The 27,880-nt window shown below is 40.1% G+C and overlaps 1 protein-coding gene across 2 annotated transcripts; it reads left to right on the top strand.

The window, feature by feature from the left end:
* The first annotated feature begins 829 nt into the window (after nt 1-829).
* Nucleotides 830-26,061, top strand: cbr4 (carbonyl reductase 4). 2 transcript variants are annotated; one of them, XM_034180542.1, is made up of 3 exons: nt 830-933; nt 25,298-25,432; nt 25,533-26,061. In XM_034180542.1, the coding sequence occupies exons 1-3, from the start codon at nt 909-911 to the stop codon at nt 25,709-25,711; spliced, it is 339 nt and encodes a 112-aa protein (XP_034036433.1). In that variant the 5' UTR covers nt 830-908; the 3' UTR covers nt 25,712-26,061. The 2 variants fall into 2 exon arrangements, with proteins under 2 accessions (XP_034036433.1, XP_034036434.1); XM_034180543.1 differs by lacking the exon at nt 830-933 and adding an exon at nt 9,336-9,394.
* Nucleotides 26,062-27,880: the final 1,819 nt, after the last annotated feature.

The raw sequence follows: 27,880 nt of genomic DNA, 5'->3' as shown, positions 1-27,880 counted from the left end.
AAGTTCAAAAGCCAGCATTTGTGATGGTATGGGGGTATGGTATGGGCAGCTTACACATCTGTGATAGCGCCATCAATGAAAGGTACATCGAGGTTGCCATCCAAGCAACGTGTTTTTCAGGGACGTCCCTGCTTATTTCAGCAAGACAATGCCAAGCCACATTCTGCACGTGTTACAACAGTGTGGCTTTGTAGTAAAAGAGTGCAGGTACTAGACTAGTTGGGTTATGGTTTAATTTCTCTGAAATACAGTTCTTGAACCTGCTTTATGTACTTTCAGGAGACTGATGCAGTGGCAGAAATCTGATATGGTCCTTTAGAATTGGACCAATTTCACAACTGCATGGAACACATACACCAACTTGAGCAGGGAATGTCAACAGATATATTTATAAAAACATCAGAATGGGATATTAAAATATAAACTATTTGGCATATACAAATATATAGGATTACATTTTAAGAAAAAACACAAAATTAATTAAAAAATCAATACATTTTTATGTGACTTAATTATTTGACTGAACGGGGAGGGGGTGTTTTGGGGGTCCACTGTTCCCCCCACTCCCAAAAAAAGAGATTGTCTATGCCCCGGTCAAAAGTACTTTGGCGTCTGCGTGGACAAATGTGCATCTGCTTTGAATTATTTGACGTTTTGCACTTTAAGTGTGCAGTCATACTTCCCAGCTACATCGAAACACTCAAAAACAATCCCTAAATGAAAAAATGACGATAAAGAGTCCGTCCTCCACTGAGAGGCTACAGAGTGCTGCGCTGTGGTGACACTCCGCCATCTAGCGGCGACCGTCGAGAAACGCAACAACAGAGAAGAAACATGGCGTCTTCAGGGAGCTGCTACTGACTCTCAGCTCAGATAAACGTCTCCACCGGCGACAGAGGTCGGTCTAAATGAACCAGAACAGCCGAAAATTAAGTAAGTAGCACATATTTTTATTGTTGGGTTTTATTTTATTTGTGAAACATCTTGCTAAAGTTATTCACTTTAGCCTATTAGCACTAAAGTGCATAGTAAAATTCCTCCTGTTAAAAGCCACTGTTTAAGTTAAGGCGGGCTTACACTGTGCAAGTTTTGGCCCTTTTTCAGCTGATTTTTCACTCGTGAGAATTTTTTGAATCGCGCCGAGTTTCAGCTTAATCGTGCATCCTGCATCGTGCAGTCTACTTGGAGTAACGAGCTGCGATTAACATCTCACGACCACCTCCCGATCAGGAAATGTATGGTCGGATGAAAATCAAACCTGTTTGATATTTTGGTCGGCCGTCGTGGCTCGTGAGGGTTCCGCGCTAGCGTCTACGCGCTGATTACCTTATGAGCAAACACCGTAGCAGGGGCGGATCTAGAGATAAATTCATGGGGTGGCAAGCAGGGACAGGCACTATAAGCAAAGTGCGCATCAGGCTGCGCGGTGCATTATGGGCAGGCTAAATTTTTCAGCTACCAACCCACATGCTATGGTGGCGGAAAGCAGCGAGGAGTGCTGTGATTTGGATCATTTCAACCGCCGGAAAGTTGACGATTTAAAGCATTTTTTGTAAGCTCCGCAGATTGCCTGTTAGAACCAGGACTATGTACAGCAGTGGACAGAAATGGAAAGAAGAGCTGGCTGTGCTTGCGTGTGCTGCATCTGTACAGAAAGTACCGTGTGCCGACGAAGGAGGAAGAGCGCGCTGCTGTCGAAAATGACCCATGCTTGTTGATAGTTGGAGAAAAACAATTTTCTGACCCCTTGAGGGCAGCTGACGGATGGTTAGACAAAGTCCAGAGACTGAAACTGTGGATATTGCAGAATATTTGCTAAGCAGGAATGAGAAATCGCTACTCCGCCGGCTTCATAATGACGACGATGGTGAGTCTCACATATAACCTCTTTGGTGTCACGTTTGTTTTGATAAGTTGACAGACGTACGAGGTCTGTGATAAAAGTAACGGACCTTATTATTTTTTTCAAAAACCATATGGATTTGAATCACGTGTGATTACATCAGACATGCTTGAACCCTCGTGGGCATGCAAGAGTTTTTTCACGCCTGTCTGTTACGTCATTCGCCTGTGGGCAGTCTTTGAGTGAGGAGTCGCCCACCCTCTCGTCGATTTTTTTTTCATTGTTTAGGAATGGCTCAGAGACTGCTGCTTTGTTTGATCAAAATTTTTTCAAAACTGTAAGGCACAACTGAGTGGACACCATTCGATAAATTCAGCTGGTTTTCGGTAAAAATTTTAACAGCTGATGAGAGATTTTGGTCTGGTAGTGTCGCCGTAAGGACGGCCCACGGTGCCTGACGGCGATCTGCGCTTCGAGGCAGCAGCATCTCGCCATTTCAAGTTGAAAACTTCCACATTTCAGGCTCTGTTGACCCAGGAAGTCATCAGAGAACAGAGAACTTTCAGAAGAAGTCGGCATGAGGAGTTTATTCGGACATTCCATTGTTAACGGACATTTTGTAATGAAAGAACGTGCGGGCAGAGTCGCATGTCGGGCCAGACCCGACCGCGGGGGGTCGCGACAGGAAAAACACCTCCGTTGGAAATCTTAACGGGCAAGTTGGAACATGCCCAAGCTGTTAAACAATTTCTCTGTTACTCACTTGTTGAAAGCCATCAAAAGCCGCCTGAATTTTACAAATGGTTTTCAACACGGAGGTGTTTTTCCTGTCGCGGCGCACACAGATTTGCCAAGTCGTCACGGAAACGACTCGGCGAATTTGCGCGCACGTCTTTCATTAAAAAATGTCCTTAAACAGTGGAATGTCCGCATAAAGTCCTCATGCCGGCCTCTTCTGAATCTTCTCTGTTCTCTCACGACATCCTGGGTGAATTAAGCCTTAAATTAGGATGTTTTCAGGTCAAAACAGGCCGACGACGGCGCCTGGAAACACTGCGCGACGTCCCGCTCCGTGGGAAGTCCTTACACCGACAGAAACACCCCAAAATCTCTCATCAGCCGTTAAACTTTTCACCGAAAACCAGCTTAATTTCTCGAATAGTATCCACTCGGATATTCCTCACAGGTCCAGAAAAAATGTTGATAAAGCAACGCGCGCCGTCCGCAGCGGCTATTCAGACAAAGAGATTCCGACGGGCGGGGTGGAGCACTCCTCACTCAAGGCCTGCCCACAGGCGAATGACGTCACCGACACGCGTGAAAATACTCACGCATGTGCACGAGGGTTCAAGCATGTCTGACGTAAAAACATATGAATCAAATCCATTTATTTTTTGAAAAAAATTAAAAGGACCGCTTTTTTCATCACAGACCTCGTACAGTGATATGTGCATGCATGCAGTTTGTTTATAGAACATGTCAATTTTACAATATTACGCGCCACGTCATTCATGGCGTGACATTACAGTCATAAGCCGATGCACGAAAACAGTGGCACGGTTTCAGGATATTGACAAAATAAATGTGTGCAAGAAACTTACAATTTTAGTCCGTCTTTTACGTCCGTCTGGATCTTTCTTTCTGTGGCGAAATTGTGTAGAATGAACGGAGGTTTACGACCACATTTCTTCTTCTTTCCGTGTTTGTTTGGACTCGGTGGCGGTTTGCAATCGTGTGTTTTCAGCCAACTTTCAAGCCTATAAATTCCGTTCAAGCATTTGAAAACAGCACAATGCGCCCCTGTCATTATTGTATGTGTCGCTTAAGGCTTAAAGCCTTTGAAAACATCCCTGTAAAAGCCTTAACTTTTACACTCCGCTAATGCTACTGTATACGAAATTCAGTGGGAGCAGTGTGAGTGTGGTAGCTGGGATTTTTGCCCCCGTTTGAGCCACGCATGTGCAGATGCGATGCGCACTTCGCTTATTTTCATTTTCATTTTTCATTTATGTATTTATTTCATTCATTTAAAAGAAAAAAAAAAACAGAAAAGCAGAAATAAAGCATCTCCATTACCAGAATGAAAAGGAGCAGAGAGAAGAACAAGTCTTATATTTTCTGCCCCTTTTTACAATACAATCTTTCAATATCCAGCGTCATTTTTCAACATTATTTAACAGATTGTATTTCTTTAACTTGTCACATTGTTGGGTATTTTCTCCTCCAAACATTCTTAAAACCTTTGATAAGACAAACAGAGTCAAGAAACACCAGTGAGACAGAAAGTCAAATTTTACGTGCGGAGTGCGGCCAGGCTGTACACCAAAGCTACACTAAAGTCTGGCCTGCGCTTCGCTCTTTTTATTAGTGAATCCCTCATCACATCATAAAACTTGTCCTAAGGGGGGGGGGACAACGCGAGACAAGTTTCTTCCCGTAACATAAACACATACGTCAATAAGCGCAGCTGTAAGGAAAAACAGTTTCTTTCTTTACTCTTATCGTCGGAGGTCAGCACATCTCGTTCGTCTGTTGCAGTTATCAGCTGTTCTGCATCTGCCTGGAACACTAAGCATCACATCACAATCAGTCAAAATTCAACCTTCAGTTCTTTTACTCCCAGTCGTTAGCGGCTACGAAAACAAGTTGTGTAATAATAATAATAAGTACATCCAGCTCCAACAAGGTTGAATAACACGTACATTCTCGGGTTTAAGTGCAAACAGCACAACACCGTTCTCATCAGAAAGAAGACAAAAGGTACAAATGTTTAACAGTGATAACATATATATATATATAAAATCCTTAACATTTCCCACCTGTTTATCACCTGTTAAACATACAGTAGGCATCACCCAGCTTAGTTAGTTAGTTTATTAACTTAATCTATTCTGTCCACGTTTTTATTAATTGAACACCACCAACAGATGGAAGATTTGAATCCAGCTGCTATTTGATCAACCAGTTTATACTCGTCAGGCACTCCTCTGGGGACTCCTATTGCGTCAATATATGTTGGATTTCCTACTCCTTTCCAATCTCTTTTTACTCTATGTCTGGCTATGCCTTTCTGCCAATCCTCAGGAATAAGAGAGGCTGCATATGTCGTAACGTCTTCAGGGGTCATGGGTAACAATAATGATATTAATGCACAATAACCTGACACATTTCGTGGCAGTCTGTCAAAGATTCTGTTATCACCACACCACCACCATACATCACTCCTACCGACTGGTATAAATGAACCGTTTTTCTGTATTATTCGACTACACCACTTGTCTTATTACTTTTTCAGCTAAAGCTTCATAGGCTAAGAGTGTGTTAACTCATCACGTCAACAGTTCAAGCTTGAACTGGAGTTGTGAGCTTTTCAATATCATCATAATTCTCAGTACAGTCATTACAGTTTTCTCCACTAAGGTCTGACTGTTTCAATGCTTGATATTTTGGCATAGTTTGTTGGAAGGCCAGATTACACTGTACAAATGTATTTGACACCATTTTGCCAACCATTGTTTTGATATAAGGGATCACACAACACATGCAAAGTCCAATCAGAATTAGGACTATAATAACTGGTGTCACCATTTTCAATAGTAACTGCCAACATGGTCCTGAAGTCAACCAGGACCAGGGATTCCACCGGTTCACGGCTAGGGTGTCTTTATGCATTGCATCACGAAGTTTATTCAGCTCTTCCAATGCGTCCTGCATATCCACTGAATGAATGGAGTCTGGGATGAAAGTACAGCATGTTGTGTTCAGCAGAACACAAACTCCTCCCTGTGAACCAGTAAGCAAGTCTAAAACCATGCGATTTTGCATCACCATGGTACGTAAAGCATCTATTTCAGTGTTTTGAGCTGCTACTATTTTTTTTTTTTAGTTACATTCATGAACAGACCCAATCGATAATTCAGAGTTTCAATCATTAATGAATTTTTTCCCACTCCTATCCAGGGGAACAATGAATGTGCTATTTTATCTCCTACAGACCACAATTTTTTGGTCCTTTAGTACATCCGAGCCCCACATGTGATTATGTGGTAACACATCTGGGTATATCAATCTCCTCCGTCTGGTGCTGCCATTCTTCTCTGTGGAGGTCCTACCACATATGTATGGTCAGTCACCTGGGTAGGTGCACACACACCACCCCAATTTGGTGGGAGACTCATGTACAGTCTGGAACCATAAAGCCAATAGATGTCATCATACACCGGAATACCATTTACAGGTGGTAGCAAAAACTTACTAACATAAGCACATGATTCATCCGTTCCCCATGGACAGGAGCCTGTATAATTACATCCCCGTCCAATGTGATGAAGATAAGTACCATCCACATATTATGTTTTGGTTAGGCTTAAATTATTTGATAAAACATACGTTTGGGTACACAGGCGTTTCTTAATTTTACCTACATTTTTATTCCCTGTCCCGTAAAAGCAAATTGGGAATGGCCGTTGTGATGACAATTTAACGTGATGATATTTTTGCGTTTCCCTTCAGTCTAGTCAATGGAGCAGCACTTGGGCACGCTTGTACGTCCTCTGTTGAAATCCCTATCATATAAGTGGTTGCACTGAGGCAAGTGGTGTTACATCTTATCAGATTTGCTGAGAACTGCTGCCCCCGAAATACAGTTTGATTATGCATCCGTATGATAAGACATTCTGTCACCCTAGCAGGGTACGGTTTAGCCGTCAGAGCTGGGTGTGTTGAGGATATAGGTATTTGCGAACAAACATAACAATTAGTAACGTAATTCCATAGCCAATAAATGAACATATCTGTACCACATATTAGTATGGTATATATGAGGGTGTCCATCTGTCTCATTCACATTATGAATAAACCTCTTCTGACGTTGCTTGCGTTGTTCTCTGGCTTGGTCCACAGTGAGCTGCAATTCTTGGGTCAACCACCAGGCCAGGAATCCGAGGAGCACGAAACACACTAAGATCACAACGCAACCGGCTGCCCTACCAACAGTCTGGCAGCGGCGGCGCTGAGCACGCCGCTCCGGGGTCTGCTGTAGTTCAGTCATGATTGCTAGGATACAGTGTTGTTAACCACCTCACCTAATAGTGCAAGGATCTCCCTGCTTCACTGGCATTGAGACAATCTATTGCTAATTAAATAGACTCCCTTTGTAGCCAGACTTCCCCTTCCACTGTGGAGGCCGCCAACACACGCTGTATCTTACAGTGATGTATCCACGTTGATCTCTCCGCTATCTTTACTGCAGTTGGTGTTGTTAACAGCACTTGGTATAGACCTTCCCAACGAGGACTGGACTCTGATGAACACCCAGTCTCCTGGCTAGACTACTGGAAGGCCGTCCTGTGGAAGATCAAAATTATTCGGCAGTAAATGTGTTTAAGTTATCTCTTTCTGTGTTAATGTCTTTTTCATAAAATCTGCTAATGTTTGTTCCTCATCTGCTGTTTTAGTATCCATGTCAAAATTGGTAGACGATATGGTCGTCCATAAAGTATCTCAAATGGTGTTAACCCTGATGGTGTTGGTGTTATTCTCATATACAATTTTACTAGGTCCAACATTCAATCCAGGTTCGTTTTGTCTCTTCTATACATTTCCTTAATCTTATTTTTATTGTGCCCTTTGTCCTTTCCACTAATCCGGCACTGTGTGGATGATAAGCACAATGATTTTTGAGATTGACCTGTAGCGCTTCTCCTACGTATTGCACTATTGTATTAACAAAATGCGCTCCATTATCTGAATAGACTGTTTCTGGTATTCCAAATCATGGAATGATGTCTTTGCACAATGCCTTAGCCACTGTAAGTGCACCTGCATGTTTTGTAGGGAACAATTCTACCCATTTTGAGAAGGCATCAATTATGACTAAACAAAATTCCTTCCCTTCATGTTTACTCAGCTGTATATAATCCATATGAATCACTTGAAAGGGATATTGTGGTGTTGGAAATTTGCCTCTTTGGGGTCTCAAATTGCCTTGTGAGTTGTGTTTTGCACATGTCATGCATGCTCTACAATGCTGTTTTGCATATGCATCGAACCCATAAAGACAAAAAATAGATTGCAATTGCGATATCATACCCCCTGATGAGACATGCGTCACGCCATGGCTCATAATAGCTGCCCATTTAAACATATTTTTTGGCAATATGGGTTTCTTTTGTGGTCATATCCGGAGGGGTGCCATATAGGAGAAAAATAGAAAGAGCTGTTGCCGCCTTTGCGGTTTTGTCAGCAACGTCATTTCCTTTTGAAACACTGTCAGAGCCTTTGGTGTGAGCCGCACATTTGCATATAGCAATTTGGTTAGGCAATTTCACAGCTTTCACTAGTGCAGTTAGGAGAGTGGCATGAGTCACTGGCTTTCCAGATGATGTCACCATTCCACGCTCTTCCCACAGTTTTGCAAACACATGCACTGTGCTAAAAGCGTACTGGCTGTCTGTATAAATTGTTACAGCCGTACCTTTAAACAGATAGCAAGCTGCAGTTAAAGCAACTAATTCAGCTGCTTGTGCTGAAAATGAGGATGGCAATGAAGCAGAATCCAATACTTCTGAATTTGTGACAACAGCATATCCAGATTGTGTTTGTCCATAAGCGTTTTTAGTGGAAGAACCATCCACATACGCAATTGTACTGTTTGGAATGGGTGTGTCCTGGAGGTCTGGGCGTGCTTTCGTCTACATCAAGACAATTGTGCGGCTCACCATCCTCAGGTAAGGGTATCAATGTGGATGGATTCAATGTTGTACAGCGCTCTACCGTAAGATGTGGTTGTGATAATAGCAAGGACATACACGAAAGATGTCTTGCTGGGGACAAAAGGCTCATGTTTGTCTGCAACAGAAGTGCAGAGACTGTATGTGTAGCAACTAACAGTTGGCTATCTGCCGGTGGAACAAAATTGGCTAAACATGCTGACATGACTTGAGAATAAATAGTTGGGCTCTCTGCGTAACCCTGCGGTAATCTGGTAAATGTATATCGTTGTCCTTTAAAGGTAAAAGCAAACCAGAATTGACTATCTGGGTGTACTGGTACAGAAAAAAAAAAAAAAATGCATTACTGATATCTATTACAGAAAAACAACTAGAATATAATCTCAATGAGCTTAACAGTGTGTGCGGATCTGGTACACATGGTGCTCTTTTAATCACAGCAGCATTTACTGCCTGCAGATCTTGAATCATTCTCCACCCCACTGAGGGCGGAGCCTTTTTTTTTTTACAGGAAATATGGGTGTGTTACATGGTGAATCTGGACATGGCACTATTACTCCTGCTGTTAATAAATCCTCTATTACTGGCCTGATTCCGTCAATTGCATCAGGTTTCAATGGATACTGTCTTACACATGGTCTGTATTCTGTTTTTGGTCTTATAACTACAGGTTGTGCATTTTTTATCAGTCCTATGTCTGAAGGACCTGTGTCCGTGGTACGCCTTGTTGGTCTGCAGGATTCCAGTCTCCGCGTACCTGACTCCATTTAGGGCCACATGCTTTCATCCACACCTGTTGGACTTCAGGTCCACTAAGGTGGTAAGAACTTCTAATGTTTTCTATATCCTGCATAAATCCCTCAATATCGACATGTGGCGATGGTATCATGTCGACTGCTGCTTTGATATCATCAGCATTCCATGTTCGATATACGAGCATGGTTGATCGATATCCTGCTGTTCCTGCACGAGGATTTGGTACTTCTATCATAGGATAGGCACCTCCCTGGTCACTGTGTTCCACCATGGGAGGGGCTGTAGGCACTTTCGCTTGACTGCGTGTTTGTGGTTTTTCTGGTTTTTCTGGTTTTTCACTTTTTACCTTAGGTTTTACTGCTAAATCATACTGTGGTGGCAGTACATCGTCATCCTCTGGTAGAGGAGATAAGGGTGTTGTTGTCACCGACGATCCAGCCGGCGGTGGTTGCTGGGGCTGTTCTGGTTCTCTGTGCTGAATTATCACATCTTCTTCTGCCTTACCTACAGCTTTCTTTTTCCTTGCTTTCTCTAATCGTCGCTTCTCTGCTCCCTTCTGTCTGTTCTCTGCTTCCTCCTCCCAAAATGCCACTAAATCTGCCCCTACTTTCTGCATCTTTTTATCATCACCTTTATGTTGCTGTTCTAACTCCTTCTTTAGCTTCTGTATACTGATCAGGTTCAGTCGTCCGTCAAAGTCATGTTTATTTATCCAGGTCTCCAATTTTTTTGTTGTTTTTGGATTTTTGCTTCCATAAATTTCCAGTCGTCAGTTGATAAATTTCCCTTATTTATAGACGTCTTACCCCCCATTTTTATTATCCCTTGTTATAATTTGGACTTCAGACGGGGGCACACCTAGGGTGTTCTAAATCTGAAGTTTTCACACTTTCTTTGGACGTGACAATTAATTAGCCGTCGTGTGGTTGATTCCTTTCACCTCCCGTAGGAAGCGGAATCACTTGCCTCTGCTTCCACACGCACGGTTGTCACTAACGTTGTCCAAAGTATTACACTTTCACACAGTTATTACACTTACACAAAACACTATTTACACATAGAAACACTTTTAATAATCGTACGCGTATTCTTATGCCAGGGGAGCTCGCCCTCCCGTGAAATTTAACTAATGTCCTGCATTAGGGGACTCCGCCGTCCCTGCCAAATTTAACTGCTTTTTTACAGTGCACGTATTTCTACCCGGGATTTCCTTTACGTATTAAAACAGAGGAGTCCGTATCCTCCTTCCGGAATTTAACTACGTGCGTCCCTCGCAACCGTAGAGGAGTCCGCCCTCCTTACAGAGTTTAACTGTGTTTCATTAACAGACGATTCTGTATCATCGCTTACGGAGTTTAACTGTTTTATGTGATCACTTTTATCCCCTACCGGTACGCGTATATAAACAGAGGAGTCCACACCCTCCTTACAGAGTTTAACTGCTTTGCATTAACAGACGATTCTGTATCATCGCTTGCGGAATTTAACTGTTTATGTGATCTGATCACCACTCACTCAGTACTGTTTACAAAGAAATTTTACTCACTGACTCGACTTCCTGTCTGTCTTCTTCGGGAAAATCTCGTCAACCAGACGATGCCAACGGTGGTCGACAATTGCAGACACGATCAATCGATCGGACCTTGGCCAAGGATTTACGTCTGGACTTGACGACCTCCGCTGGACACCTCCGGTATTGTTGAGATCCCGGACTGAGCCCCCAGTCAATGTTGGGTATTTTCTCCTCCAAACATTCTTAAAACCTTTGATAAGACAAACAGAGTCAAGAAACACCAGTGAGACAGAAAGTCAAATTTTATGCGCGGAGTGCGGCCAGGCTGTACACCAAAGCTACACTAAAGTCTGGCCTGCGCTTCGCTCTTTTTATTAGTGAATCCCTCATCACATCATAAAACTTGTCCTAAGGGGGGGGGGGGGACAACGCGAGACAAGTTTCTTCCCGTAACATAAACACATACGTCAATAAGCGCAGCTGTAAGGAAAAACAGTTTCTTTCTTTACTCTTATCGTCGGAGGTCAGCACATCTCGTTCGTCTGTTGCAGTTATCAGCTGTTCTGCATCTGCCTGGAACACTAAGCATCACATCACAATCAGTCAAAATTCAACCTTCAGTTCTTTTACTCCCAGTCGTTAGCGGCTACGAAAACAAGTTGTGTAATAATAATAATAAGTACATCCAGCTCCAACAAGGTTGAATAACACGTACATTCTCGGGTTTAAGTGCAAACAGCACAACACCGTTCTCATCAGAAAGAAGACAAAAGGTACAAATGTTTAACAGTGATAACATATATATATATATATATAAAATCCTTAACACACATACCACTGACTTATTTCATAATTATGACCATTATTAAATAGATTACATCTCTGACAGGTTACATTTTTAAACTTAAAACATTTTATACATTATTAACAAATTACATTTTTTTTAACTTCCTTACAGCCCACTAACTTATTTTATAGTTTCATACTTACTTAATACATCTAGTTTAATACGTTTTTTAAATAATTTAAGCGACCTTAATTCTTTAATTTCTTTGTTGAGATTGTTCCATAATTTTACACCATTTACTGCAATACTCCGTTCTTTTACTCTGGTTCTGTATCTTGGTTTTCTAAAGACTTCTATTCCTTTCAGTTTATAACTACTTACTCTTTTCTCAAACATATTTGAAATGTTTGTTGGTAAAGTATTTTTATTTGCTTGGTACATTGTTTGTAATATTTTCAAATCGACCAAATCACGAAATTTAAGTACCCTGTACTTAATGAACAATGGATTAGATGGATCTCTAAAACCACTGTTGCTAATCACCCTTAAAGCCCTTTTCTGCAGAATAAACAAAGGTTGTATATAAGTTGTATATGTTGATCCCCAGATTTCTACACAGTAAGTTAAATATGGGAAAATCAATGAATTGTACAATGTTAATAAACCATAACTATTTAATGAATATTTTACTTTATGCAAAACAGCAATGGCTTTCGCTATTTTTCCTTTTATGTAATTTATGTGTGACTTCCATGTAAGATCTTCATCAATTATGACTCCTAAAAATTTCATTTCTTTTACCCTTTGTATATCCATTCCATCTATTTGTAATGACACGTTATTTTTTTTTTGCTCTGTCATTAAACAATATGAAATTTGTCTTATTAATATTTAGTGACAGTCTGTTTATATCAAACCAATGCTTAACCTTTTCCAATTCTGTTTTTATCACTTGTGCTACTTCCTGTATATCTGATCCAGAGTAAAACAGCGTTGTATCATCAGCAAATAAAATGCTACCAAGCACATTAGATACATTCACAAAATCATTGATATACAAAATAAACAGTTTGGATCCAAGTACTGATCCTTGTGGTACTCCATAAGCAATATTACACAATTCTGATTTGATATTATTTATCTGAACAAACTGTTTTCTGTTTTCTAAGTAGCTTTTTACCCACTGATGTGCAATACCTCTTATTCCATATTGTTGTAACTTGTGAAGCAATCTTGAGTGGTCAATAACATCAAAAGCTTTTTTCAAGTCAATAAAAATACTTACAAAATAATACTTATTTTCTATTGTTGTTGATATTTTCTCTATTAATTCCATAATTGCCATAGCTGTCGAATGTTTTGTTCTAAATCCATACTGAGCATTATTTAAAATATGATGTTTCTCAGTGAATTTATCCAACCTTGTCACAAAAACTTTTTCCATAATTTTAGAAAACTGTGGAAGCAATGATACTGGCCTGTAATTAGAGAATTTATGTTTGTCTCCATTTTTATATAATGGGACTACCTTGGCAATTTTCATTTCATCTGGAAAAATCCCTGTTGACAGAGACAGATTGCAGATATAAGTACACTCAACAAAAATATAAACGCAACACTTTTGGTTTTGCTCCCATTTTGTATGAGATGAACTCAAAGATCTAAAACTTTTTCCACATACACAATATCACCATTTCCCTCAAATATTGTTCACAAACCAGTCTAAATCTGTGATAGTGAGCACTTCTCCTTTGCTGAGCTAATCCATCCCACCTCACAGGTGTGCCATACCAAGATGCTGATTAGACACCATGATTAGTGCACAGGTGTGCCTTAGACTGCCCACTATAAAAGGCCACTCTGAAAGGTGCAGTTTTATCACACAGCACAATGCCACAGATGTCACAAGATTTGAGGGAGCGTGCAATTGGCATGCTGACAGCAGGAATGTCAACCAGAGCTGTTGCTCGTGTATTGAATGTTCATTTCTCTACCATAAGCCATCTCCAAAGGCGTTTCAGAGAATTTGGCAGTACATCCAACCAGCCTCACAACCGCAGACCACGTGTAACCACACCAGCCCAGGACCTCCACATCCAGCATGTTCACCTCCAAGATCGTCTGAGACCAGCCACTCGGACAGCTGCTGGAACAATCGGTTTGCATAACCAAAGAATTTCTGCACAAACTGTCAGAAACCGTCTCAGGGAAGCTCATCTGCATGCTCGTCATCCTCATCGGGGTCTCGACCTGACTCCAGTACGTCGTCGTAACCGACTTGAGTGGGTAAATGCTCACATTCGCTGACGTTTGGCACGTTGGAGAGGTGTTCTCTTCACGGATGATGCGAAGGAGATGTGTTGCACTGCATGAGGCAAATGGTGGTCACACCAGATACTGACTGGTACCCCCCCCCAATAAAACAAAACTGCACCTTTCAGAGTGGCCTTTTATTGTGGGCAGTCTAAGGCACACCTGTGCACTAATCATGGTGTCTAATCAGCATCTTGGTATGGCACACCTGTGAGGTGGGATGGATTATCTCAGCAAAGGAGAAGTGCTCACTATCACAGATTTCGACTGGTTTGTGAACAATATTTGAGGGAAATGGTGATATTGTGTATGTGGAAAAGGTTTTAGATCTTTGAGTTCATCTCATACAAAATGGGAACAAAACCAAAAGTGTTGCGTTTATATTTTGTAAATGGTTCAATAACAGTTTCTATTATACTTTTTACAGTCATCATGTCTAAATCTTCATGGTCAGTTGATCTTTTGCTTACACAGTTTTTTACAATATTTCTTATTTCATCTTTTTCCACATTGTCCAGGAAAATACTATTGACCGTATTTACAAGTGTATGTAATGTATCTTCTACTATTGGTTTATTTCCCACCAGACTTGATCCTACATTTGAAAAATAATCATTAAACCCATTTGCCACTTCTTTTATGTCATATATCTCTTTATTTTCTTTGACAAAGTAATTTGGAAAAGTTGCTTTCGCTCCATCACTTTCAATCACACTTTTTATAATTCCCCATGTTGCCCTCATATTATCTTTATTCTTATTTAATTGTTCACTATAATAATCTTTTTTTTGTTTCCTAATTATTGTCAATAGTTTATTTTTATATTTTTTGTATCTGTGTTCTGTTTCCTTTGTTTGCATTTTTAAAAAGCACCTGTATAAATAGCTTTTCTTTGCACAAGCATTTTTTGTTCCCTTTGTCAGCCATGGTTTATTTACTCTTTTCTTACTAATTTCTATTAATTTACAGTTTTTATTATATGATTTCATCAATATTTTCATAAATGAGTTATATGCTACATTAACATCACTGACATAAACTTCTTCCCAATTTTGATTTTTAAGATCATATTTTAATGCCTCTAAGGCTTTTACTGACTTGTCTCTTTTAAAGTTTATAACAGTTTTTTTCTTGTACCTATTTTTATATTTAAATATTGAAAAGACTGGTAAATGATCACTGGTAAATGATGATTATGTGCGCTGGCAATGTAATGTTTATGTATTATGCTATTATAGGTCAGGAATCTGGATTATACCATCACAAGGCCAAGTTTCATATAGCCTAGAACAGTGGCCCGCAAGCTTTTTGCACCACGGACCGATTTTCATGTAACATTAAAACAACATTTTTGCAGACCAATATAGAAAAAACTATAAACAATGTGTGTAAAAAATGCGTGAGTGGAATGGTAATTTCAAGCGCTCCAATGGGCGTCATAGATCTGTAAATGGTGTTTTCATGATCACAAAACGAACATTGCTGTAGTAGAAAACAACATATTTAATCAAATGACAGCAGAGAAGCTGGTTGCATTTCGTGGTCGGTGTCTCTTCAGACAATACATACCGAGCAAACCTACAAAATACGGTATAAAAATTTGGGCAGCATGCAGTGCAGAGTCCAGCTATGCTTGGAATATGCAGGTGTATACTGGCAAACCCCAAGGTGCTGCTCCTGAAAAAAATCAGGGCAGGAGAGTGGTACTTGACATGGTTGGATTATGTGGTCATAATATTACATGTGACAATTTCTTTACGTCATATGCCCTCGGTGAAGAACTGCTGAAAAGGAAGCTTACCATGTTTGGGACACTGAGGGAAAAACAAGCCAGAGATTCCTCCTGAGCTGGTTGTGAAACGGGATAGGAAGGTAACATCCTCAATGTTTGCCTTCAATGAAAAAGCCCCTCTCGTCTCCTATTGTCCCAAGAAAAATACAGTTGTTGTTCTGATGAGCACTATGCACAAAGATGCTATCCTGAGTACCCAAAAACCCACAAATGATCCTGGACTACAATGCAACTAAAGGAGGTGTTGATAACCTGGACAAAGTCACAGCCACTTACAGCTGCAGGTGCATGGCTGCCCGTTGGCCCCTGGTCATTTTCTTCAACATCATTGATGTGAGTGCCTTCAATGCCTTTGTGGTATGGTGTGCAATGAACCCAGACTGGAATGGCATAAAACTGAACAAAAGGAGGATGTTCTTGGAGCAGCTGGGCTATGCACTGGTGAAACTGCAAATCAAAGGACGACAGCACCTTCCAAAAGCATCAGCAGCTGCTGCTACTCTTGTGAAGGGCATCCAATCAGTGGCCACAACTGCTCCAGTGGGTCAAACATCAGGCAAGAAACATGGTAGGTGCCAGGTCATGGATGTAATCAGTTTATTTCTGCTAAGGAGCTCTGCCTGGAAACATTTAATTACAGTCATTCTGCCTCTCGCCACTTTGGACTGGAATCGGATCCAGATCCTTTTTTTTTTGTGATAATATCGAGCGACATTGCAATTACTTCACAGAAGAACAATTTAATGATTGTAAAATCAATGATGGAGATTTTTCAATAATACATTTTAACAGTAGAAGTCTCTCCTGGAATTTTTCAAGTATAAATGATTGTCTGATAACATCCAAAAAAAGTTTTTCAGTGATTGCTATATCAGAAACATGGTTAACTGATGTCAATCAAGATTTAGTACAGCTGGATGGTTATCAATTGTTTCTGGTTAATAGACAGATGAGGAGGCGGAGGCGTGGCATTGTATGTAAGGTCTGATTATAACTGCAAACTAGTCAATAATGTCATTTACAGTTGATAATATTATGGAATGTGTTAGTCAAAATTACATCTATAAATTAAAATAATACAGTTGTTAGTTGCATATACAGAGCTCCTGGAGCAAATATCGATACCTTTAAAGAAATAATTATGGGAATGTACAACAAAATTAATAAGAATGCACATTTATTCATCTATGGTGATTTTAATATTGATTTTCTGAATTCTCACAATCATCCACAAACTACCTTGTTCATAAATTCTTTATATTGTTTGGGATTATTTCCAACTATCATTCAATAACTTTGAACTCAACAACCCTTATAGATAATATCCTAACTAATGTCATATCTGGTAATCTCAGTGCGGGACTACTGGTAAGTGATATTAGTGATCACCTGCCAGTGTTCACTGTTTTTGCATCACATGGTCGAGTATTTCGAAAGGATTTTAAAAGGTTGAGTAGAAAAGACACCAATAACTATTGACAGTTTAAGGGAGGATTTACTACGCCACAATTGGAATGAAGTTTATGTTGATGATGTTGATGAATCCTATGATGGTTTCATTTCTATTATTTCCAAGTTATATGATAAACACTGTCCTGTTGTTGACAAAATATACACTAATCGATACAGCAATAAACCATGGATAACCAAGGGACTTCAGAGGGCGTGTAAAAAGAAGAATTTACTGTATAAACAATTTATAAAATTAAGAACAAAGGAAGATGAAAGTAAATATAAAATATATAAGAATAAATTAATTTATATTATGAGACTTAGTAAGAAAAGATATTATAGTGAGTTACTTGTTAAAAACAAGAATAACATAAAAAATACATGGGACATTTTAAATGAAATAATAAAAAAGAACAAAAATGTAGAGATTATTGTTCTTTTTTTCTTCTGAATAATACTGTGATTGATGATAATGAGGCCATTGCTGACCATTTCAACGAATATTTTGTCAATGTGGGCAAAAATCTTGCTAGTAATATTGATTCATCGAGCGCCAACTCTTGGGAAAATAAGATAACATTCAATAAATCTGTGTCAATGTTTATTGGTGGAACTAATGAAAAAGAAATAATTGATCTGGTGCATAATTCCAAAAGCAAGAAATCAACCAACTTCAACAATCTGGATATGGCTTTTTTGAAAAAAAAATATTGATTGTATAGTAAAACCTTTCAGCTACATTTGTAATATATCATTAAGTTCTGGTAAATTTCCTTCTCAAATGAAGCTAGCTAAAGTAATACCTCTGTTTAAAACTGGTGACAAACACACCTTTTCCAATTACAGACCTATCTCATTTTTACCACAATTTTCCAAAGTACTAGAAATTTTTTTTGTAAAAAGACAATAATTACTCACTAAAGCATGAGATACTCTGCGAAGAACAATATGGATTTAGAAAATCTAGGACTACTTCACATGCATTGATGGATTTTGTGGAAAATATAGCGACTGCAGTTGATAATAAACAATATACAGTAGGTATTTTTTTGATTTACAGAAAGCATTTGACACTGTTAACCATGAAATATTACTAACCAAATTACAGAAATATGGAATCAGAAGAGTGGCATATGACTGGATAAATAGTTATTTACATGGTCGGTCTCAGTATGTTCAATATAACAACATTGACTCTGAACTCCGGGAAATTACGTGTCGGGTGCCCCAGGGTTCGGTGTTAGGTCCTTTGTTATTTATACTGTATATAAATGATATAAGTTGGGTGTCAAGAGCACTGTGGTGTGTCCTTTTTGCAGATGACACAACTGTGTTCTGCAGTGGTGATAATCTTGAACAGCTTCAGGACACTGTGGAAAATGAATTGGATAAATTTAAGCCTTGGTTTAACGCTAACAAATTGTCACTCCACCTTGGAAAAACTAAATGTATTATATTTGGAAATAAACTTATACCTACACTCAACAAAAATATAAACGCAACACTTTTGGTTTTGCTCCCATTTTGTATGAGATGAACTCAAAGATGTACAACTTTTTCCATATACACAATATCACCATTTCCCTCAAATATTGTTCACAAACCAGTCTAAATCTGTGATAGTGAGCACTTCTCCTTTGCTGAGATAATCCATCCCACCTCACAGGTGCGCCATATCAAGATGCTGATTAGACACATGATTAGTGCACGTGTACCTTAGACTGTCCACAATAAAAGGCCACTCTGAAAGGTGCGGTTTTGTTTTATTGGGGAGGGATACCAGTCAGTATCTGGTGTGATGAGCGTTATCTTTTATAAAGCTAAACCGATAAACCACCCAAAAATTTATCGGAAGCTACAGATAACCAATAACTTCCAGTATTGTCTCCGGTACACTTGCAACAAGCTGATTTTGAGTTTTAACACCACAGTCATTTCTGGTAGCATCAAAGGCGACTACAGACCCAAACAATGAATCAGCACTTCTGTCTTTGAGCACCCTGCCCCCTGCTGGAAGCTCCTGTTTATTACATGGCTTCCAGCAGCAAAGCTCAACTCTCTACTCAGTAACACCGTTGCAGTGAGGCGGAGGTCTTGGAAAATAAAGCAGTGCTGACTCATGGTTTTGAGTTATAAATAAAATTAATACTGATAGAATAACTCCATTAATGTCAATTCTGTCATTTGTACAAAATTAAAATATAACATATATCTTTTAATGTTGAATAATGCACTAAGTTTGAAGTTTTGTAACAAACACAGACAGATGGCAAAGGATTATGGGTAAAATGTGTCTCCGCTAACACTGATGAGTTGACTCATTCATTCTATGTAAACCAACATGTTAATGTGAGGTGTGTCATGTGTTGGTGTTTACAGATAAATATGCTTTTGTAAAATATGCCATTTTTTATTTGTTAAAAAAGGCATTTTCAAAAAAACGCCAAGTTGTAATTAGATAACCGTCTGATATAACTGGTGACAAAATAAATAGAACACTGCCATCTACTGGACGCTCAGTACTAGGGCAAATACTGCCATGAACACTACTGGCCAGTAGATGGCAGTAGAGACCATGAAAACTTGCCAAAGCAAAATTCTAGATAATCCGTCTCTGCTACATTAAGATGCATGGAATTGAATAAACGCAAACTGAATTTCAGTTTTGTTGAAATTTGAGTTTTGTTGAGTTTCTGCTTTAAGAGGTTTTACCTTTATCATCTGATGGTTAATAATCCCAGTAATCAATTTGATTGCTTGGGTGAAGAGACTTAGACGTGCTGCTGTGGTCCGAAATGACGCATGGGCAGACCGATTTTTAGGGGTGGACCGTTCGGTTTGCGACACCGGGTCTCAAATTGAAGTTTGGTTTTTGAATTGTATGTTTGGTTTGGCAAAATTTACACCAGATGCCCTTCCTGATGCAACTCTGTTCATTTATGTGGGATTGGGACCAGCACTCAGAATGTGTTGGCTGTACATCCCATGTGGCTGAGTTAAGACTTTAGTGCACACCAACATTCATATTCCACTCCAGGCAGGACTCCAGATTCATCCCTCTTAGAATCAGATGCCTTCTTTCCTTTCCTAACACTTGATTGCTGACTTTTTAGTTTTCTTATCAAGCTACATACCAGTGTTTTTATTGTCCTTGGTTTAAAGTTTTCACTCATATGCAAGATTCCATTCTGTTATTGTAAACAAACATGTGGAATATGTTTTACAGTGCATATGGAAAGTATTCACAGCACTTCATTTTTTCTACCCTTTATGTTGCAGCCTTATTCCAAAATGGAGTAAATTAATTTTTCCCCTCAATATTCTACTCACAATACCCCATAATGAGAACATGAAAAAAGTCATTTTGATATTTTTGCAAATTTATTAAAAATAAAACACAAACAAGAAATCACATCACATGTACATAAGTATTCACACCATTTTCTCAATACTTTATTGATGCACCTTTACCAGCAATTACAGCCTCAAGTCTTCTTCAATATGATGCCTCAAGCTTGGTGCACCTATCTTTGGGCAGCACCTCTCAAGCTCCATCAGGTTGGATGGGGAGCGTCGGTGCACAGCCATTTTCAGATCTCTCCAGAGATGTTCAATCGGATTCAGGTCTGGGCTCTGGCTGGGCCCCTCAAGGACATTCCCAGAGTTGTCCTGAAGCCACTCCTTTGATATCTTGGCTGTGTGCTTAGGGTCATTGTCCTGCTGAAAGATGAACCGTCGCCCCAGTCTGAGGTCAAAAGCGCTCTGGAGCAAGTTTTCATCCAGGATGTCTCTGTACATTGCTACATTCATCTTTCGCTCAATCCTGACTAGTCTCCCAGTTCCTGCTGCTGAAAACCATTCCCACAGCATGATACTGCCACCACCATGAATTGGTGGTGGCAATATCATGCTGGTGAAATCATTCATTTCACCAGAAATGAATTGCTCCAGCTTAACTTTGGAGTGCGTTTTGGAGTACCTGAGGTTGCGGAGCACACTCCCAGGATAGTACTATGACCTGGCTCTGTAAAAGTCAGTGCGGTGGGAAGCAAAGGGGGGAAACGAAAGCGAGGAGAAAGAGGAGGCATGCGTCTGCGTCTGAAGAAATGGGGGCTTGGCCGAGTTCCGCTGCCTCCTGTTATTTTGGGTAATTCGCAGTCTATACGGAACAAAGTGAACGAATTACAGAGCAATGCTCGCTATATAAAGGATTACAGCAACTGTGGCATCATCGCACTAACTGAGATGTGGCTTACGGATCGGGACAGGAATGTTGACCTGAGGATTGACGGCTTTGGAGCGCCTCTCCGGTTGGACCGAGATGCAGAGGTGACAGGGAAATCCCAGGGGGGTGGCGTGTGTCTGTACGTCAATGAGCGATACTGTAACTCTAAGTCTGTAACTGTTAGAGAGCGCGTCTGCACGCTAGACATAGAACTTCTTTCAGTGTCACTTCGCCCCTATTATCTGCCCCGTGAATTTCCACAGCTCTTCATCACTGTGGTTTACATACATCTGAGAGCTAATGCCAACTCTGCCTGTTCTGTCATCTTTGATGCGGTGCAGAAACTAATGTCTCACTCACCTGACGCTCCAATCCTCTTGCTTGGTGACTTCAATCATGTGTCCTTGGATAAGACTCTCCCCAATATGTATCAGTACGTTACCTGCCCTACCAGGCAGGATAAAACTATCAATCTTTGTTATGGGTCCATTAAGGAGGCCTATAAGTCTGTGTCCCTGCCTCCTCTTGGATCTGGGGATCACTATTTTGTGCACCTGCTGCCCTACTATAAGTCTCTACTTAAGAGGGAGAAGGTCTCCACTAGAGAAATTAAGGACTGGAACAGTGATGCAGTGCTTTGCCTTCAGGAGTGCTATGAATGTACTGATTGGGACATATTTAAAGAAGCATGTGGTGATAACCTGGATGAAACTGGCTGATGTGGTGTATTGTAGGAATATGTTGATTCCTTCCAAAAAAGTAAAAATATATCCTAACAACAAACCCTGGGTCACAAAGTCTGTGAGAACCAGTTTACAATCTAAGAGAGAGGCTCATAGATCTGGGTCAGTCATGGAATTACGCAATGCTACTAAAGAAATGAAAATTGTGCTGGAAAAGGCCAAGAGAAATTATGCAGGGATAATAGAGGAAAAGATGGCAAATAAAAATCTTGGATCTGCTTGGTCGTGTATGAAAACGATAGCTGGGCTTCAGGAGCCCAAGTCCAGATCCATCACCTGGTTGAAGGACTTTCAGACAGATGTTGAATTTGCAAATGCTCTGAATAGATTTACACTAGGTTTGATATCTTAGATCACAGTTCAGAGATTAAGGAAATAAAGCATAAAGTGAAAGACAGTCAGCACTTTTTTATTTCCCAAAAAGAGGTAGAAAAATCTTTTTGTGCCCTCAAACCAAAAACTCAGGGCCCTGATAATGTTTGCAGTCGCCTCTTAAAAAATTGTGCTAAAGAGCTGAGTCCTATTTTCCAATTTATCTTTAATACGTCTCTGGAAATGCAAACTGTACCAAAAGTGTGGAAAGATGCTGTTGTTGTCCCTGCCACCAAAAATTGTACTCCAAAAGTTCTAAATGACTTTGGCCTATAGCTTTGACATCCATTGTCATGAAAACCTTTGAGAAATTGGTGAGAACTGAAATTATTAATCAAGTAGGTGCCAACTTGGACCCTATGCAATTTGCCTATAGGCCAAATAGAGGGGTTGAGGATGCCACAGTCACTTTAATGAACTTACTTTTCAGACACCTTGAAGGGAAAGGTTCACATGCCAGACTTTTATTCATTGACTTTTCTTCTGCTTTTAACACAATTCAGCCCTACATTTTAGCCTCAAGACTTTTAGAACATTTTAATCTAAGTTGCAATCTTGTGGGCTGGATTCTGAGCTTCCTCACTAACAGGACACAAAAAGTTAAGAGTAAATGGGGTCTTATCTGATCAGACCCAGTCCTCCACCGGGTCACCACAAGGTAGTGCTATCTCTCCACTTTTGTACATTTTATATACTGATCTCTGCAGAAGTTGGAGGGATGGGAGGACTATTCTTAAGTATGCAGATGACACTGTTATTGTCAGCCTGCTACAGGACAATGAGGCTGGCCACGGTCCTGTTGTAGATGATTTCTTGGACTGGTGTGAGAAGTCTTTTCTACAGATGAATGTATTGAAGACTAAAGATATGGTCATTGACTTTAGGAAGGGTGCCCACAAACACGGAGCAACTCTCCTAAAAGGTCAGGCTGTAGAAACTGTGAGCACCTATAAATATCTGGGTACTGTCATTGATGACAAACTCACCTTTGAGTCTAATTGTGAAGTGGTGTGTAAAAGAGGATACCAGCGCTTGTTCTGTCTTAGAAAACTGGCATCCTTTCACATTGACAAATCACTGTTAACTATGTTTTATCATTGTTATATTGAATCTGTTTTATCTTTCTGTTTGGTGTCATGGTTTGGAAATTTGTCAGTTAAAAACAAAAACAGTCTGAATCAGATTGTAAAATGGGCGAGCAAAATCATTGGAGGAGAGTCTCAGCTGTATCCAGCCTCTCTGTACATGAGGCAGGTCCAGAGATTGGCTGAGGCAGTTCTAAAGGACGCCTCACATCCTCTTTTTGATCAGTTTGAACTGCTCCCTTCAGGACGGAGGTATAAAGCTCCTTCCTGCAGAACTAAGCGCTACAAGAGCACTTTTATTCCTGCTGCTATTAGTGCTCTTAACAGATGACTTTGAATGTATATTTAATTAATTTATCTGCTACTTTGCATTGAGATGGCAGGCACATTGTGACTTTCTTCTGGGTGCCATGCTGTTGGCCTGTACTTGCACTGCTCATTGTATTTTTATTATATTTATTGTATTTTTTTATCGGTATTTATGTGTTTATGTGATTGTTATGTATGTAGTGACTCATTGCCAAACCAAATTTACCTTTTGGTACAAATAAAGTAACCTTGAACCTTGAACCATGCTTCACTGTAGGGATGGTGCCTGGTTTCCTCCAAACATGACGCCTGGCATTCACTCCAAAGAGTTCAATCTTTGTCTCATCAGACCAGCAAATTTTGTTTCTCATGGTCTGAGAGTCCTTCAGGTTCCTTTTGGCAAACTCCATGCGGGCTGCCATGTGCCTTTTACTAAGGAGTGGTTTCTGTCTGGCCACTCTACCATACAGGCCTGGTTGGTGGATTGCTGCAGAGATGATTGTCCTTCTAGAAGGTTCTCCTCTCTCTACGTAGGAATGCTGGAGCTTTGACAGAGTGACCATCGGGTTCTTGGTCATCTTCCTGATTAAGGCCCTTCTCCCCTAATCACTCAGTTTAAACGGGCGGCCAGCTCTTGGAAGAGTCCTGGTGGATCTGAACTACTTCCGTTTATGGATGATGGAGGCTCCCTGGAACTTTCAAAGCAGCAGAAATGTTTCTGTACCCTTCCCCAGATTTGTGCCTCGAGACAGTCCTGTCTCAGAGGTCTACAGACAATTCCTTTGACTTCATGCTTGGTTTGTACTCTGACATGCACTGTCAACTGTGGGACCTTTTATGTAGACAGGTGTGTGCATTTCCAAATCATGTCCAATCAGCTGAATGTACCCCAGGTGGACTCCAATTAAGCTGTAGAAACATCTCGAGGATGATCAGTGGAAACAGGATGCACTTGAGCTCAATTTTGAGCTTCATATCAAAGGCTGTGAATACTTATGTGATTTCTTAGGTTCTTTTTTTTTAGTACATTTCCAAAAATCCAAAAAAAACAAAAAAAAAAAAAACACTGTATTTCACATTGTCATTATGGGGTGTTGTGTGCAGAATTTTGATGGGAAAAATAAATTTCATCCATTTTGGAATAAGGCTGTATCATAATGCAATATGGAAAGAGTGAAGCGCTGTGAATACTTTCTGGATGCACTGTAACACAAAGAACAAAAACAGTATATAGCACAGGTTATAAGAGATACTAAGCTGGTAAACCTTTAGATTGTAAATCAAATGGCTGGATTTTGTTTTCTGCAGGTTTGTATGTACAGTATCTACCCTCACGTTAAAACTGACTGTGTGTTCTTTGTGTGTTTTCTCTGTAGGTTCTGTTGTTGCTATGAAAGGAAATGCTGGTCAGTGCATCTACAGTCCCAGTAAATCTGGCCTAGAAGGCTTGACTCGGTCTTTGGCTAAAGAAGTTGGTTCAGGCAATGTCAGAGTGAACCTGCTGGCTCCAGGTGCAACTGTCGAACCTTGTCCTGTCTGGCCTCTCTTGCTCTGCTCTTTTCTCTACTGAATTTTCTTATCTGTTGTGACTCTGTCCTCTTTAACCTCCAGGTTTCATCCGCACTGATATGACTGCAGGGCTGCCAGAGGATGACAGGGGGCAGTCTATCCCACTAGGGAGGTTTGGTGAGCCAAAGGAGGTGGTGCAGGCTGTCCTCTTCCTTTTGGAGTCCACTTATGTTACAGGACAGGTTGTGCCGGTGGATGGAGGACTGCAGCTGCTCATGTAGAGACTGTCAAAACTCGAAGGTGCGCTCTATAAAGAAGGACTTCTATTTAAAACATAGATATATGTACACCATAATACCATATTTTTCAGACTGTAAGTACATTTTTTTTGTACTACTTTGGGAGGTCCTGTGACTTATATTCTGAAGCGATATGGAAAAATATTGCATTATCATCTGTACATGTGACAAGCTGCTCATGTATACTGAATTAGATACTGCGATTCACACTCTGAAGAAGCTCTGGATGAGAAAAACATTCTTTGTCTTAGAGAATGAGTGAATTTATGCAGTCATGCTCTCAAACTGAAAGACCATGCTCTGGAATAAAAAGAGGCAATGTCATTTTCATACTTTTTGGATTAACACTTGTTTGGACTGTGTGAGAGGACAAGAAGAGCAACAGCAGGTCAACAAACCAATCTAAGATGAAGCTCTTGTCTTTTTAAAAGTTTTATGTTTTTGTTTTAAATAAATGATGTGCTGAGTTCTCAAACATTTAATTACATTGCACTGGCTACAAAAAGCAGCTTACTCGTTAGCTTCGGCTCACTGATGTAGCGTTTGCATTATAAATATGCGCCAAGTTTCAAATTACATTGCAAATTCAGCTCAGCTCTGATCACCTGTTCATTGACCATTACAAGCAGTTTATTTGCGTTTTGTACCTCGTACATTAATATTAATTAGCCTGTTAGTTTATGATTGCTAATGGGAAGCACACTGAACACTGGCCGACGCACACTGAAAAATCACACAGTGAAATGTTAGGGGAATCCCCAATGACATCATGGGAATCCACCCACAACACATAAAAATGTGGCTGTTCTTGGTGATGAAGCTTGGATGGCTGGAAGACTGAAAAATGTCCAGCGTAAACTGCACAGACATGACAGTACATCAGTACTTGGACAGTGACACAGTTCTTGTAAATTGGCCTCTGAACACAACCATAAAGAAGTTGAAATGAAGCAGTCAAGACTTGATTAGAGTGTAGACATTTAGAATCAGAGTATCACTCATTTTTCAATATGAAACGAAAAATAAAAAGACAATGCTCAATATTTATTATAACAAAAAGTTCTTCCAATTTCTAATTTTTTGTTATTGCTCAAATAAAAAAATGAATAAATAAATAACCAGCAGTCATATCCCATGTTGTTGGTGTTTTTGTTTTCCATTTAACACAAGTGGCATGTTTCAGGAGTGACCATACAGTAGTTTTCAGAATACTCGCAGTGCTATGTGACTAAAAAGATGAATCCAGGTTTTGAGTATATTTCTTATTGTTACGTGGGAAACAAGGTACCAGTAGATTCAGTAGATTCTCACAAATCCAGCAAGACCAAGCATTCATGATATGCACACTTTTAAGGCTATGAAATTGGGCTGTTTGTAAAAAAAAAAAAGTAGAAAAAGGGGTGTTTACAATAATAGTAGCATCTGCTGTTGACGCTACAAACTCAAAACTATTATGTTCAAACTGCTTTTTTATCAGTCCTGTGAATTACTAAACTAGTATTTAGTTGTATAACCACAGTTTTTCATGATTTCTTCACATCTGCGAGGCATTAATTTTGTTGTTTTAGAACCAAGATTTTGCTCGTTTACTAGTGTGCTTGGGGTCATTGTCTTGTTGAAACACCCATTTCAAGGGCATGTCCTCTTCAGCATAAGGCAACATGACCTCTTCAAGTATTTTGACATATCCAAACTGTTGTGTGGCTGGGGGGGGCCTGGCTGCCTTTTGTTTCTGTTTTCTGTCCTGTCTTTTGTTTTTCCTTCCAGGTGGCTTGCATTTGAGTGGCTGTGTTGCTGAGTTTATCAGGACCTCACCCTGATCACCTGAGGCTGATCACCTGCGGCTCGTCAGGACTCACAGCTGTGGTGCATCTACAATGGATTGGAACATGGTGGCATTTAAGACTGGAGTACACAGTGTGTATTTGCCAGAGACTCGACCTTGTGACCAGACGGGTGAGATCGTCGTCTCGGGAGCCATCTCATCATCAGTGGATGCAGAGAACGTCCAGGTTTGATGCATGGTCTGTGAAAGAGGAGAGGGTGAGGTCTCACGCTCGTCAGCACACTTCCTGAGGTACGTTAGATTTTGTGACTAACATTTATACAGTCAGTAAATGTGGTGTCCCTCACACCTTATTATATTGAGCT

The sequence above is a fragment of the Thalassophryne amazonica genome, chromosome 10 (genome assembly GCF_902500255.1).
Source record: "Thalassophryne amazonica chromosome 10, fThaAma1.1, whole genome shotgun sequence".
Lineage (NCBI taxonomy): Eukaryota > Metazoa > Chordata > Actinopteri > Batrachoidiformes > Batrachoididae > Thalassophryne > Thalassophryne amazonica.
Note: the sequence above shows the minus strand (reverse complement) of the source record. Positions and strands in the feature narration are given on the sequence as shown.

Coding starts and splice junctions, on each gene's coding strand:
- cbr4 (XM_034180542.1), top strand. CDS start 909: ATGAACCAGAACAGCCGAAAATTAA. Junction 934..25,297: donor CCAGAACAGCCGAAAATTAA/GTAAGTAGCACA, acceptor TTTTCTCTGTAG/GTTCTGTTGTTGCTATGAAA. Junction 25,433..25,532: donor AGTGAACCTGCTGGCTCCAG/GTGCAACTGTCG, acceptor TTTAACCTCCAG/GTTTCATCCGCACTGATATG.